The 13,123-nt window shown below is 46.2% G+C and overlaps 2 protein-coding genes across 5 annotated transcripts; both read left to right on the top strand.

Annotated features, from left to right (window-relative positions):
* The first annotated feature begins 2,437 nt into the window (after nucleotides 1–2,437).
* Nucleotides 2,438–5,818, top strand: snrpb (small nuclear ribonucleoprotein polypeptides B and B1). The gene is made up of 7 exons (XM_049733684.1): nucleotides 2,438–2,597; nucleotides 4,376–4,527; nucleotides 4,594–4,705; nucleotides 4,821–4,973; nucleotides 5,040–5,169; nucleotides 5,486–5,611; nucleotides 5,681–5,818. Exons 1-7 carry the CDS (start codon nucleotides 2,595–2,597, stop codon nucleotides 5,719–5,721), a joined length of 717 nt encoding a protein of 238 aa, XP_049589641.1. The 5' UTR covers nucleotides 2,438–2,594; the 3' UTR covers nucleotides 5,722–5,818.
* A 622-nt stretch (nucleotides 5,819–6,440) lies between these two features.
* On the top strand, nucleotides 6,441–12,480 carry ctsa (cathepsin A). Of its 4 annotated transcripts, none has more exons than XM_049733679.2 (14): nucleotides 6,441–6,568; nucleotides 8,956–9,116; nucleotides 9,182–9,293; nucleotides 9,469–9,519; nucleotides 9,761–9,847; nucleotides 9,944–10,099; nucleotides 10,218–10,394; nucleotides 10,464–10,555; nucleotides 10,653–10,731; nucleotides 11,328–11,473; nucleotides 11,707–11,782; nucleotides 11,864–11,953; nucleotides 12,063–12,164; nucleotides 12,230–12,480. In XM_049733679.2, the coding sequence occupies exons 2-14, from the start codon at nucleotides 8,956–8,958 to the stop codon at nucleotides 12,311–12,313; spliced, it is 1,413 nt and encodes a 470-aa protein (XP_049589636.1). In that variant the 5' UTR covers nucleotides 6,441–6,568; the 3' UTR covers nucleotides 12,314–12,480. The 4 variants fall into 4 exon arrangements, with proteins under 4 accessions (XP_049589636.1, XP_068508486.1, XP_049589637.1 ...); XM_049733678.2 differs by having other exon boundaries at nucleotides 6,444–6,568; nucleotides 11,325–11,473; XM_068652385.1 differs by lacking the exon at nucleotides 11,864–11,953 and having other exon boundaries at nucleotides 11,325–11,473.
* The last annotated feature ends 643 nt before the right edge of the window (nucleotides 12,481–13,123 follow it).

Below are 13,123 nucleotides of genomic sequence, written 5' to 3'. Positions count from 1 at the left end.
TAAACTCGTTAATCAAGTGTCCTCGGGATTCGAAAGTATCTTCCTATGGATCACCCCCAATAAAAATGTAGACCGTATTAATTACGTTCATTACAATGTCCAAGGACTGGGTAATCATACAGTTGAATAATTTGCCGCAGTTCATGAACAATTGGCTGCAACGTCGGTAATGGCGTTCCAAAATAGAATTGCGTTGGACATGCTATTGGCTAAGGAACATGGTGTATGTGGAATGTTTGGTGATGCATGTTGTACTTTCATCCCAAACAACACGGCACCAGGGGGCCGACTGACCAGGGCGTTGGAAGGACTAAGGACACTGAACAAAAAGATGAAAGATCATTCAGGTGTACACACCGATATTTGGTCTGATTGGATGAAAACGTTCGGAAGCTGGAAAGGCCTCATCATGTCTGTGCTTGTTGCTGTAGCTATTTTTACTACAATTATGATTTTATGCGATTGTTGTTGTATTCCATGTATTAGGTCACTCACTGTCCGGTTGATCGAGAAAACCGTTGGCCCGTTGCCACCGATGGGCCAATATACCCTGGTGACTAAACATGAGGAGCGGGGGGAAGGAAGGACCGACAGCGTGCTGGTAGCTGTTTGCTAGAGTAACGGGTGATGACCTCATAAATGAGGTCATGAGAGGGAATAAAGGGAAATGTGCTTTCGGCAGTTTGCATATTTTTAAGTGTTAAACTTATAATTATATTAATATAATATCTAGTATTGGAGTGCTCGTGTGGATTGGTGGGTGGCAAAGAATGTGGAGGCAAACTGCATGAACTTGTTTTCTTTGAAGTGTTGTGGAATAGGCCCAGACAGGGAGTACCGGACGAGAACACCTCAAGGTTGGTGAGAAACGAAAACAACATCACATCCAGGTGGTCGGGCTTCGCGGGGAAATCCCAACCGCCTGACCTCATAACAACGACACGGGGAGGAGATGGCCATCGACCAATCATCTCACAATATTTTGCATGCTTTAATATTCATATTGTGTTTCTTTAAAACTGGGCAACCCGGAAGAATGTGTCGTCTTTTGGTGGTCACAAAAACGCACGAGTTTTAGTGTGAGGGACCCGGGACCCAGGCCTGTATTAGTGCGCTTTGTCAGGAATAAACAATTGGTAAATTTGGTCTGATTGATCTACTGGTCTTCTCTTTGACAGAACGAACTCGCAAAATTGTTAGGTGCGCCAGTGTGTGGATTAGGACATAGCAATTTATGTGTTAAGTGTTGGTCGCAATTTGGAGTCAGATCAATAACTAAAATCCGTAACCTAACAAAGCATAATTCTGCATAAATCCCTTCATGCAATAAAGTTAGCCGTTAGCTTGGAGAAAACGAGCACGAAAAAAGTGGTGTTTCAGTGAGTGGTTCTTTCTTTCCTTGGCAAATCGTAAATCTACATTCTCTTACATTGTCAAAGTCAAAGTCAAAGTCAGCTTTATTGTCAATTTCTCCACATGCCAAAGACACACAAAGAAACCGAAATTTCGTTCCCCCCTATCCCACGGTGACAAGACATGGCTCACAACAGACAAACAAGTAAACAAGTATAACAAAAGTGTGCTGAATAAATAATGAATAAATAACAGAACAATACATAAATAAATAAGAGGAGCAGGAAAAAAAAGGAGCAAGTGCGCGTACAGCAGACATTCCCGAAAATAGCGCAACAGTGCCGCACGCTACGCAGAAGGGGGTAGCGAGTTCAGGGCCCTAACAGCCTGGAGAAAGAAGCTGTTGGCGAGTCTGGTGGTGCGGGAGCGCAGGCTCCTGTACCTCTTCCCAGAGGGCAGAAGGTCAAACAAAGAGTGAGCCGGGTGACTCACATCTCTGGCAATCGAGGTTGCCTTGCGGGCGAGATGGGAGGTGTAAATGTCTTTCAGGGAGGGGAGCGAAGCACCAATAATCTTACCAGCCGTGTTCACTATGCGCTGCAGGGCCTTCAAGTTCAGTTCAGTGCAGTTACCACCCCAGACAGCGATGCAACTGGTTGTTTAAGTTCACTCACTGAATCGTTCACGCCAGGAGACGCAACACGTTCACCGACTGATCCATTGATGCACGGGAAGGCAGTTCACTCATTGACTCGTTCGCGAACGGGAAAGTCAGCACTCGTTCCCTCAATGACCCGTTCTCGCGATGAACGGGAAATGCAAATCACTCACTCACTGACGCATTCACTCACAGATCCGTTCAGTTGATGAACGGGAAATGCAATTCAGGGAAGGTACGTCATTTCTTCTTCGTTTTGTTATACGGCGAGGTGGCACCAGCTTCAATGCGCATTTCTGACACCTACTGTGTGGGATAAATTACGTTATTGCATGTTGTTTGAAGTCATGCGAACTGAAAAAAGAACGAATCACTTCAGGAAGTGATCCGTTCACTCACGTTCACTGAAAAGATTCCTTCTTTTGAACGAATCGTTCACTCACCTGACCAGCCTCGTCATTAGACGACGTCACTTCCGGCGAGGCTCTTTCATAAAGACGTGGGCGGCCAGTCTCAGCGTCTCGTTTTGCATTTTTGGGGTTCTCGGAATCTGGGGTCAATCAGAGCCATCTAAACCGCAAACATGGTGAGTGCGTTCGCACATTCAAGTGAAGCCGACGAAGTCTTCAACGCAACGGCCATTGCCGTCATTTTGCCCACAGTTTGCCACTCAATGGACCGAGGGACGCCGCATAATGGCGACTTTGTGCGGGAAGCCGCAAGGCTAGCTTGGTCCGTCAAACTTGGGCACGTGGGCTTGCGTTCTAAACACATTCACCCGTAGTCTTCACCTAGGGAAGACGATGACGATTTGCGTCCAATTCCGGACTTGTCTCGTGATTTGTGCGCGTTAACATGTCTAGCATGGCGGCTAGTCGGCCAAATGTCTTCGTCCTGCAAATGCGAAGTTTGCAAGAGAACGGGTCAAAATGTCTTCCGATGAAACCAACAAGGATTTGCTCATTGCTCTTAACTGCTCGGTCAAGGTGACGCTCGAAACGCACGCAAACATCTCCCAGTGCTCTCCCTTACTGAGGGTTCAACTATTCCCCATCCATACTGCGCAGAGATATGGGGAAACAACTACAAAAGCTCAGGAGAAATCACGCGTTTACAAAAAAAGGCCATTAGAATTATAAACAAATCCGATTACCTTGAACATACTAACAAGCAATTTCTTATATCACAAATTCTTAAATTCAAATGTTTGGTAGATTATCAAACTATTCAAATCATGCTCAAAGTGAAGAAGAATTTTGCCTAAAAAAAATTCAAAAGCAGTTTAACCTACAAAATAGTGATGACAAACTAAGGGATAATGACAGCAAGTTTACTCTACCCAAACATAAATTAACTAGGAAAAGCTTTTGTATCTCCATTACAGGTGTTAAACTCTGGAACAATATGAGTCAAAACCTAAAACAATGCTCAAGTATGGTGATGTTTAAAAAAAAAAAATAAAGAATTGACACTTCTGAGCTACGAACACATTGAAATTTCATAAATTAATGGCATTTTTTTACTTTAATTTTTAAGTTTTTTCTCCTTTTTATTCATGGGAAAGTCGCAGACAACAATAAAGTAACAACGCTGTTAGAGGTAACTGCAAATTTCATTTTTTGTCTTAAATTGGATAAGGGGTGGGATTAAGTAAGTCTTACTTCTTCCCACTCCTTTTAAACTCTGCCCATTTTGTGCAGTAGATCGTTCTCTGTTTATACCTAGTCTTACAAAGTCATAATTCAAATGACTTTCACCTTGTTTTTGCTTTTTATTTTATTTGTCTTGATTTGATTGATGTATATTTTATATGTTTGAAACAAATAAAATTCAATGATTCATTTTCTGAACCGCTCATCCTCACGGTCACAAGTTTCGCTATCTGTTTTGATAGTCATTTCAAGCTACGAAGTGCTCTCAGAATTTCATCATCAGAATTTCAGCCTCATTTGAATCTCTAGTTTGTCATCATTCATAAAAGTAGCGTTGGTTTTATTTGTCATGATAGACTTTCTGATAATTTTCTGACAGACTGAACCAAGAAGTCCGTCGTCATCATCATCGAATGTACGTTTTCTGTGCTGGCAATTTCAAAGAAGGTCCTGTTGTTGGTTAAAAGGGATGTAAATATATTATCATCCAATTAATTGAATTCTACGTGCCAACTAATGAAAGCGTCCATAGATTGAGGTGCAATGATCAATTGATTGATGGCTGGACTTTTTTATTGGACTTAATTTTATTTATTAATTTTGACGTACATCGAATTGTGATTTTATTTTCTTTGGCTACTGACGAAATGAGAAACTCAAAAGTTTACTGCGTGCGTGCGAGTGATGCGGTTGTTTTTTTTGTTTTGTTCAGACGGTGGGCAAGAGCAGCAAGATGCTGCAGCACATCGACTTCCGCATGAGGTGCATCCTGCAGGACGGCCGCATCTTCATTGGCACCTTCAAGGCCTTCGACAAGCACATGAACCTCATCCTATGCGACTGTGACGAATTCCGCAAGATCAAGTAAGCGCTGCCCCGCCTCTGAACGTGCGTGATAAGCTACGCACAAACATGCGTGTGCCTGCGCAGGCCCAAGAACTCCAAGCAGCCCGAGAGGGAGGAGAAGCGTGTCCTGGGCTTGGTCCTGCTGAGAGGGGAGAACCTGGTCTCCATGACTGTGGAGGGCCCGCCACCCAAAGACGTAAGGAAGTGCTGCCCACCGCACTTGACCCAGACGCCACACATTCGCACTTCATTCTCAGCATTTGCACCTTCGACTTTGTTTCTATTGACTGTCCTTTGCCTTTACCCCGCAGACAGGCATCGCCCGCGTCCCTCTGGCAGGCGTGGCCGGCGGCCCTGGTGTGGGACGGGCGGCGGGCCGTGGCGTCCCGGCTGGTGCACCGATGCCCCAGGCCCCTGCCGGGCTGGCGGGACCAGTCAGAGGGGTTGGTGGTCCTTCGCAACAGGTAAGGCACCTGCGACGGCGTCCGCTGGAACTCGCTTGCTGATCGAGTTGGGGGTTTGTCACGCAGGTGATGACGCCACAGGGCCGAGGGACAGTTGCCGCCGCTGCCGTAGGCGCTAGCATTGCAGGGGCGCCCACGCAGTATCCGCCCGGACGAGGTGCCCCGCCTCCGATGGGGCGCGGGGCCCCGCCTCCTGGTAAGTGTGGCTTTTGTTTGGTGTCTTTGCTTGGTTTTGAAGAGGGACCCCTGCACCCCCACCAGAGAATTGTAATACTTTCCTAATTAAATCATAAAATGATGAAGGCTGCTCAGTCAAGTCGGTGATGTGCAGTCAACAAAGCCCAGCTCGACAGTAGTTTGGTTTTCTGGATTTTGTTTTTAAGCAGATTTAGTGTAAATGGACAACACGAACATTCAGAACAGGATGCATGTTGTTATGAGCATTTGAGTTGATGTGTCCTTATATGGGACCCTGATAGGGTAGTTAAGATGTGTTTGGTTCTTGTGCGCAGGTATGATGGGTCCTCCCCCTGGCATGCGGCCCCCAATGGGTCCTCCCATGGGCATGCCCCCGGGCAGAGGGGCTCCCATGGGCATGCCTCCCCCGGGCATGAGGCCTCCTCCCCCCGGCATGAGAGGTACGCGCCTCTGCGGCAGAATCCCAAAGCCGAATCCTTCATTTGCTGTCTGTTTTGTTTTTGTGGCAGGACCACCCCCTCCCGGCCTGAGACCGCCCCCACGTCCCTAAAAGATGCATGCTGTACAATGTTCCTGTTTTCTTGCTGGTTTTGACTCTTACGCTTTTTTTTTTTAATTATTTTTAATAAAGGTGAACGTTCTCTCCATGATTGTTGCTCTGCTTACCACTTGAATTGAAACAGCCAAGAAATTTTATGGAATGATCACACTGCAATTTAAAGTCTAGTGTCATCATGAAACAAATATAATAACCAGTAATCGGCTTAAAATGCTAACCTTAAATGTGTGGAATTACCAAAAGTTATTACTGGCTGAATCAAATTACAAATGAAAAATCTGGTACGATTAAAATAATTGAATGCATAAAACCAAACTTGAATGACTGAAGAACAGGAAATGCAAGGATGAATACTACACTAAAGTACCAGAAACAGCTATACTTATCTCCCACAATACCACTGTGCTATATGTCCGTGAAATATCAACAATTATCTGGATACCTGAATTTTAGTGAGGTTGATACAAATATTCCGTTTAGTATATATTCCATAGATTGTTTATCTCACAAAATACACACAAACAATAAAACAGACAATACGAAACAAAATCCTGTGAAGTCCCATGAGTTGCCTAGATTTTTACAGGCAGTACCAAACATGAATGGCGGGGAACACTTTCAAATGATACATGCATACTGCATTCAAAACAACAACAAACTATATAATAGGCAAACTAAAGAAAGGAAAGTAACAAGACAATCAAAGAAACTGTACATCAACTCAAATGGGAAAGTTTGGTCATCGCCCAATCACACCCTCTAAAAATAAGCCAGTCACACGCGCGTGTGGTCGGGCGGTCATGTGACCCGGAAGCAGGAGCAGAAGCAAAAGAAGAAGGTAAGACGGTACTTGTTTCATGATGTTAAGAAGGGCATGACACGATTACAAACGTATTTACCCGGTGACACGTAGCGAAGGCATTTGATTGTGACTGTACTAAAATTCTCTAATTTTGCACTGAGGTAATGCACTTAGCCAATCCGTGTTTCTTTGAAACAAACTCAGATGCTTTAAAATATAGAAGACAACCTGCACGTCCTAGTACATGCAAAGAACATCAACACACGCTGAGTACCGTAAATGAGACGGCAAATGCAGCTCAACTAAGCTGGGCAATGTTGGTGCCCCCCTTCTCCCCATTGTATGTTTATTGAACTTTTGTATTGTTACTGTTGTCATTCTTGTTTAGGGTAAAGTTCAAATGGAATTGTGGGGTAGGTTATTCGTAAGGGCACACACTGTACTCTCAGGGCACAGTGTATTGAGTGAGTGAGAAGTGGGTTAGTATAGTCACAAAGTTTGAACGAGTCATCTGACTGGGATAGAAGGACATAATTGATCACTGTAGCTAGTGTACACTTTACTCAAAATGGCAGAAAAAAAGATTCAGCATAAACAGTAAAACTTGTAGCACAAAAACCCTCTTTTTGCAGAATCCCTTCACACGCTGTGCTCAAGGGTGGCTTTTGTTCGCTCACACTTCTGGGAAGTGAGAGGAATGTGTTATACTAAAATCCCTGCTCAAATGAATTACCTGTACACACTGTTAGGTTACGGATTTTAGTTATTGATCTGACTCCAAATTGCGATCAACACTTAACACATGAGTTGCTATGTCCCAATCCACACACTGGCGCACCTAACAATTTTGCGAGTTCGTTCTGTCAAAGAGAAGACCAGTAGATCAATCAGACCAAATTTACCAATTGTTTATTCCTGACAAATACTAATACAGGCCTGGATCCCGGGTCCCTCACACTAAAACTCGTGCGTTTTTGTGACCACCAAAAGACGACACATTCTTCCGGGTTGCCCAGTTTTAAAGAAACACAATATGAATATTAAAGCATGCAAAACATTGTGAGATGATTGGTCGATGGCCATCTCCTCCCCGTGTCGGTGTTATCGCTGAGGTTAGGCGGTTGGGTTTTCCCCGCGAAGCCCGACCACCTGGACGTGATGTTGTTCTCGTTTCTCACCGACCTTGAGGTGTTCTCGTCCGGTACTCCCTGTCTGGGCCTATTCCACAACACTTCAAAGAAAACAAGTTCATGCAGTTTGCCTCCACATTCTTCGCCACCCACCAATCCACACGAGCACTCCAATACTAGATATTATATTAATATGATTATAAGTTTAACACAACCTTAAAAATATGTTTGCAAACTGCCGAAAGCACATTTCCCTTTAACACTTAAAATCAATTAAAGCCAAAAGGAAGTATAAAAAAAAAAAAAAACTCAAGAATTGAAAAAAAATGTTGTGACTATGTAGTATTACAAATAAAGAGGTTAAAAAAAGCTTGCTTCTTGGGCCACATTTCTCGTGCTCGTCACAAGCCGACCCGATAATTGTTCTGTGGGAGTTATGGCCAGCTCCTTTTGCTGGCAAACAAGCAGACTAGCTTCTAAATGACGTGATGTCACAAGCCCAAACACGCAACGACTTCAAAACTTCCAATGATTGTAGGGCTCCTGATGTCACGTAACGACTTCGAATGTGTTTGAAGAAACAAACAAAAGCTCAATGTTGAGGAGGCTGTCTGCGCTCATTTTGTGCAAGTCACAGGTCCCAATCTCGTGCATATTTTCCGAAGTGTTTCTTGAGCTCTTCGACGATGAGTAGAAGAATGGGCTTCAAACGAGCTGGAATATGTGGCTCAACGAAGCGTCATCAAGCTTCAATCTAAGAACTTGCTTTCCTTCAAATTGTGCCCGAACCAACTTGTGTCTTTGGGGCTTCAGTGCAAGTAACATGCGCGGCATCGAGTGCAAGACAAACACCTAAGCCACTCCGGTCACTCAAGAATACCTTCACACACTCTTCTTATCTTTAAGCAATACATGTTCAATTAAATGTGAAGTAATTACCGAAAATTGTGTGATGTAATTTAAATTGACAAATCTTTCCTGAAAACCGCCATTTTTTTTTCAAAATGATATGGCTGGTTTTATAATATTTACCGGTTTGTTCCGTAACATGTCGAAAAATGTTGCTCATTGGTTTCCAAAGAAAGGCCAATATTTGGATATTTACTGTTCAGAAGCTGCACTTCAGAGCAGTTTCAAATTCAAAAAGGTATCGAAACAATTCAGCTGTGATAAAAAATAATCCTCAATGAATCGGATCATTGGTTAGTTGTTGATTCATGGTTGGAGGTCGACATGGATTGAGCGCAAGCGTGCGGGCAGCCTGTGTGGTCTAACCATGTCACTTCCTGTCAGATGGCAGCAGCGGTGCTGTTGTACTTGCTCTTGGCGAGGATGAGCGAAGCAGCGCCGACCCACGATGAGGTAGCCAACCTTCCTGGGCTTCCCAAGCAGCCGGGCTTTCGGCACTTCTCGGGCTACCTCAGTGTGGCGGGCGGCAAGCATCTGCACTACTGGTGAGCACACGCACATGACGAGGGTAGGCACGCAGCATGCTCAGCCGCCGACTTCCTTCCGGCAGGTTCGTCGAGTCTCAGAACTCTCCGGCATCCGACCCGGTCGTGCTTTGGCTCAACGGCGGTCCCGGCTGCAGCTCGCTGGACGGGTTGCTGACGGAGCACGGACCCTTCCTGGTAGGTGGCCAATTTTAACTTGGGAATGTTTCCACGGGCCGGCCGTTGCTTGAGCAAGCAATCTTGTCGTCTTGAGTGATGTGATAGACTGGAGCCAGATGCTCCGTGATATTTGAACGGGCTGTTTCTGACCCTTCTGACGTGTAACACGGACGTCCTGCGGCTTGTTGTGTAGGTGGAGGATGATGGCGCCACGCTGAGAGAAAACACACAATCCTGGAACAAGGTCACAAACCTTCTTGCACGTCTGGCTCGACTTGGTTTGCGTCCTCCCTAGTCCCTCTCCAGAAAACGTTACAATTGTCATCCAACACGTCGCTCCCCCTCCGATCTATTTAGCGCTTTTTAATTTGGCTGGCTTTGCCGACTGTTTTTGTTTTTTCTCCCCATGACCACAATTCAGCTTAAGACAAAGATAAAGACAAATCTGGAATCTGTCGATTTTGTTGTGTTGCTGTTGCTTTCAGATCGCCAACATGCTGTACCTGGAGTCTCCGGCGGGGGTGGGCTTCTCCTACTCTGATGATGGCACCTACGCCACCAATGACACAGAGGTCTGGGGGGGTGCTCACCACAGGCCGCCTGCACGCCTCCCACCGGTCCTGGCGACTTGCTGATGGCTGTCGTTTTTCTGATGCTGCGTGTCTCAGGTGTCCATGCTCAACTACTTGGCGCTGAAAGAGTTCTTCCGTCTTTTCCCCGAGCTGAGCGCCAACCCGCTTTTCCTGATGGGAGAAAGCTACGGCGGCATTTACGTGCCCACGTTGGCCGAGAGAGTCATGGAGGACACTGCTCTCAACCTTCAGGTGAGGTCGCCGCCGATTGACGGGCTCTGCTTTCAGCACCTGGGAAAACTTGTCTGAAGACAGATGGCTCTGGGAAGCGCGAGCGGAACTTAACCACCCTTTTGCCGGTGCACACCAGGGCATGGCGGTGGGCAATGGGATGTCGAGCTACAAGCTGAACGACAACTCGCTGGTGTACTTTGCGTATTACCACGGCCTGCTGGGAAGCCATCTGTGGAGCCGCCTGCAGGCGTGGTGCTGCCACCGAGGCAGATGCGACTTCCACCAAAATCCCGATGTCAACTGCTCGGCTGCCGTGAGTCCGGCCGCAAAGGTCCGGCCAAGATGCCACGGCTGGCGTGACGCCTCTTTGCTTTGCTCACAGCTGGTCGAGGTTCAGGACATCATCTACGGCTCGGGGCTCAACATGTACAACCTCTACGCGCCTTGTCCGGGGGGCGCTGCCCACAGGTTCAGGTCAGATGGCCGCCGACCCGGCTTGCTCCGCTCAATGTCAGCATCGGCGCCTCTGATTGCATCTGCCGTTCCTGATCGGCCTCTTGCCTCTTTTCAGTGCGGAGCGAGGCGAGCTGGTGGTGCGGGACCTGGGCAATGTCTTCATCCATCTCGAGTGGACGCAGATGTGGAAGAAGGTATTTTAGACTGAGATTAAAATCACAGTGAATTAAATGTAATTCTTCAGAGAGTTCTCTTGCTTCAACTTGTACAGCGAGACCACTTCAAAGTGTCACGGTCGCCTCATTTGACGACTTTTTGTGTGGCTATCGGGGAAATTGGAGCCTGTTCGCCATCAGTGCCGTGCCATCGACTCCTTTGCGGCCCCCTGGTGCACATTCAAAACGTCAATGTCTTTGGCCGCTCTCTCATGCGTTTGATCTTGAGTTCTCTGCACTTGCGAGACAAACTGGAGAGCTCGGCTTTCTATTTTCTTCCGCATCACGTGGAAATTTCTCCAGAAAAGTCCCCGGATCTGTGTATTCTTGAATTTTTGTCACAAATGCTTTGAATTTTTCTAATATCACCAGAATAAACGAACGAGTAAAGAAGTCACCTAGGACAACAATAAAAGAAGCGCTAGCACAAAACAATCAATTCCAACAAAAGGTATCTGTTGCTGGCCTCTAAGGGGGAGGTGCAGCATATGGAGAGATCAGAACCAAGTACATATAAGACATTCAAGTTTTCTTCACACAACTCTCCCACCAACACATTTGCTCTATTTCAGAAGATGCGAGGCCTGGCATCCGGCAAGACACACGTGCACCTGGAGCCACACTGCACCAACTCCACACCCGCCACTCGCTTCCTCAACGACCCGCATGTGCGACGCGCCCTGCACATTAGCCCCAACGCACCCGACTGGACCATCTGCAGGTGACACCGATGTTCTCGGAACGCTAAGTGGCCACCTTGGGACAGATGAGGCTAAATATGTCATGTTGCAAGACAAAAACGTCCGATTTCAATCCACAAAACAATTCAAAGGTTTTAGCCCGGCACGCACGTGTGAATGTTTCTTCAGAGTACATCCCCCCCGCACACTGCAATATGCATTGCCCATCCGCAATAATCCCCAGGCTAAACGTTCACACTTCTGTCTTTGACAGTTCCGAGGTGTACCTCAACTATGGCCGGCTGTATCTGGACGTCAGCAAGCAATACCTCAAGCTTCTGGCAGCGCTGGTACGACGACGGTGTGCTCACTGCATTCCGCTTGACGTTGATATTCCTCAACAGAAGTTCTGCGTGTGTGCATGTGTGTAGAAGTACCGCATGCTAGTGTACAATGGCGATGTGGACATGGCTTGTAACTTCATGGGCGACGAGTGGTTCGTGGAGTCCTTGAACCAGGAGGTTAGTGGACTCGAGCAAAAACGACCCACGGTCGTCAGGCGAATGTGCAAGGAAGGACATTAGCATGAATGTGACGCTAATTGGGAGCCTCTCGCTCGCTCGCACACAGGTGCAGGTGAACCGGCGCCCGTGGCTGTACGAGGATGAGGACGGCCGTCAGGTGGGCGGCTTCGTCAAAGAGTTCAACAACTTGGCCTTCCTCACTGTCAAGGTAAATGCCGGCAATGACATTGCCTTTCGTGCCCGTCGGCCCAACCATAAACTCCACCCCCGCAGGGTTCGGGTCACATGGTGCCGACAGACAAACCTGTGGCAGCGTTCGCTGTCTTCTCCAGATTCGTCAACAAGCAACCTTTCTGAGCATCAGCCTCGTTCCCATGGTACTGAGAAATGCTGTGTGATTGGCTGCCTGTTACCATGGTGACTCACACTGCCCACCTGATCCCTAGACTTGGGTTCCTACTGCTGATTGTTGTTGTTTTTACTTCAAAGGGAAATCACAAATAAAAGCTTCATCTTAACTGCGACCGTTGGAATTTTTGACAAATGTTTCAAACTTTGATTTAAATGAAAGTATTTCTCGATGTGATGAAAACAAAAATCAACCTTGTCATTAATTGTCCAATGGTGATAATTGTCACAATTGTGTTGTTAAATGTATTGTCCTAACTTGCTTTTCTGTGGTGTCCTGCCGCTTGGCAAACAGGCGTGATGTCAAGGAAAGTGTTAGTGCTAGAAAGGAACTGATGGCTTTTGCCTTCTCGTGATGGGGCTTCGTAGTGCACTCGCAACTCTAATTTTTGTAAGACAAAAATGAAAACGCTCAAGTGATAGTAATAGAAGTCAAAACATGACTAAGTCAATTCACCGCCGTGTTAATTTTTTGTTTGTTTATGGAGGAAGTAAATCCTCTGGTTTTCCTCCGTTATTGTGTGAAGGCGACGGCCTTCACACATATGTTATTCTACACCACAGGTGTCAAACTCAAGATACGGCCCGCAACATAATTTTATGTGGCCCGTGAAGACAAATTGTGCATCAAATTCGTGTGTCATTACTAGAATTGCAAATTGTCTTCACTTTTAATAATACCTGTTTTTTTAAATGTTTGACCAGTTTTTACTGGTCTGATTTGAAAACGAGTTATTCGTCAGTTTGTTTTGTAGCTTT

The sequence above is a fragment of the Syngnathus scovelli genome, chromosome 11, assembly GCF_024217435.2.
Source record: "Syngnathus scovelli strain Florida chromosome 11, RoL_Ssco_1.2, whole genome shotgun sequence".
Lineage (NCBI taxonomy): Eukaryota > Metazoa > Chordata > Actinopteri > Syngnathiformes > Syngnathidae > Syngnathus > Syngnathus scovelli.
Note: the sequence above shows the minus strand (reverse complement) of the source record. Positions and strands in the feature narration are given on the sequence as shown.

Bases quoted from the DNA above. Each gene is read 5' to 3' on its own strand.
- ctsa (XM_049733678.2), top strand. From the start codon at position 8,956: ATGGCAGCAGCGGTGCTGTTGTACTTGCTCTTGGCGAGGATGAGCGAA. The intron at 9,294-9,468 runs GTAGGTGGCCAA...CTTGTTGTGTAG, and splicing joins CGGAGCACGGACCCTTCCTG to GTGGAGGATGATGGCGCCAC. The intron at 9,848-9,943 runs GTCTGGGGGGGT...TGCGTGTCTCAG, and splicing joins ACGCCACCAATGACACAGAG to GTGTCCATGCTCAACTACTT.
- snrpb (XM_049733684.1), top strand. The intron at 4,706-4,820 runs GTAAGGAAGTGC...TTTACCCCGCAG, and splicing joins AGGGCCCGCCACCCAAAGAC to ACAGGCATCGCCCGCGTCCC. The intron at 4,974-5,039 runs GTAAGGCACCTG...TTTGTCACGCAG, and splicing joins TTGGTGGTCCTTCGCAACAG to GTGATGACGCCACAGGGCCG.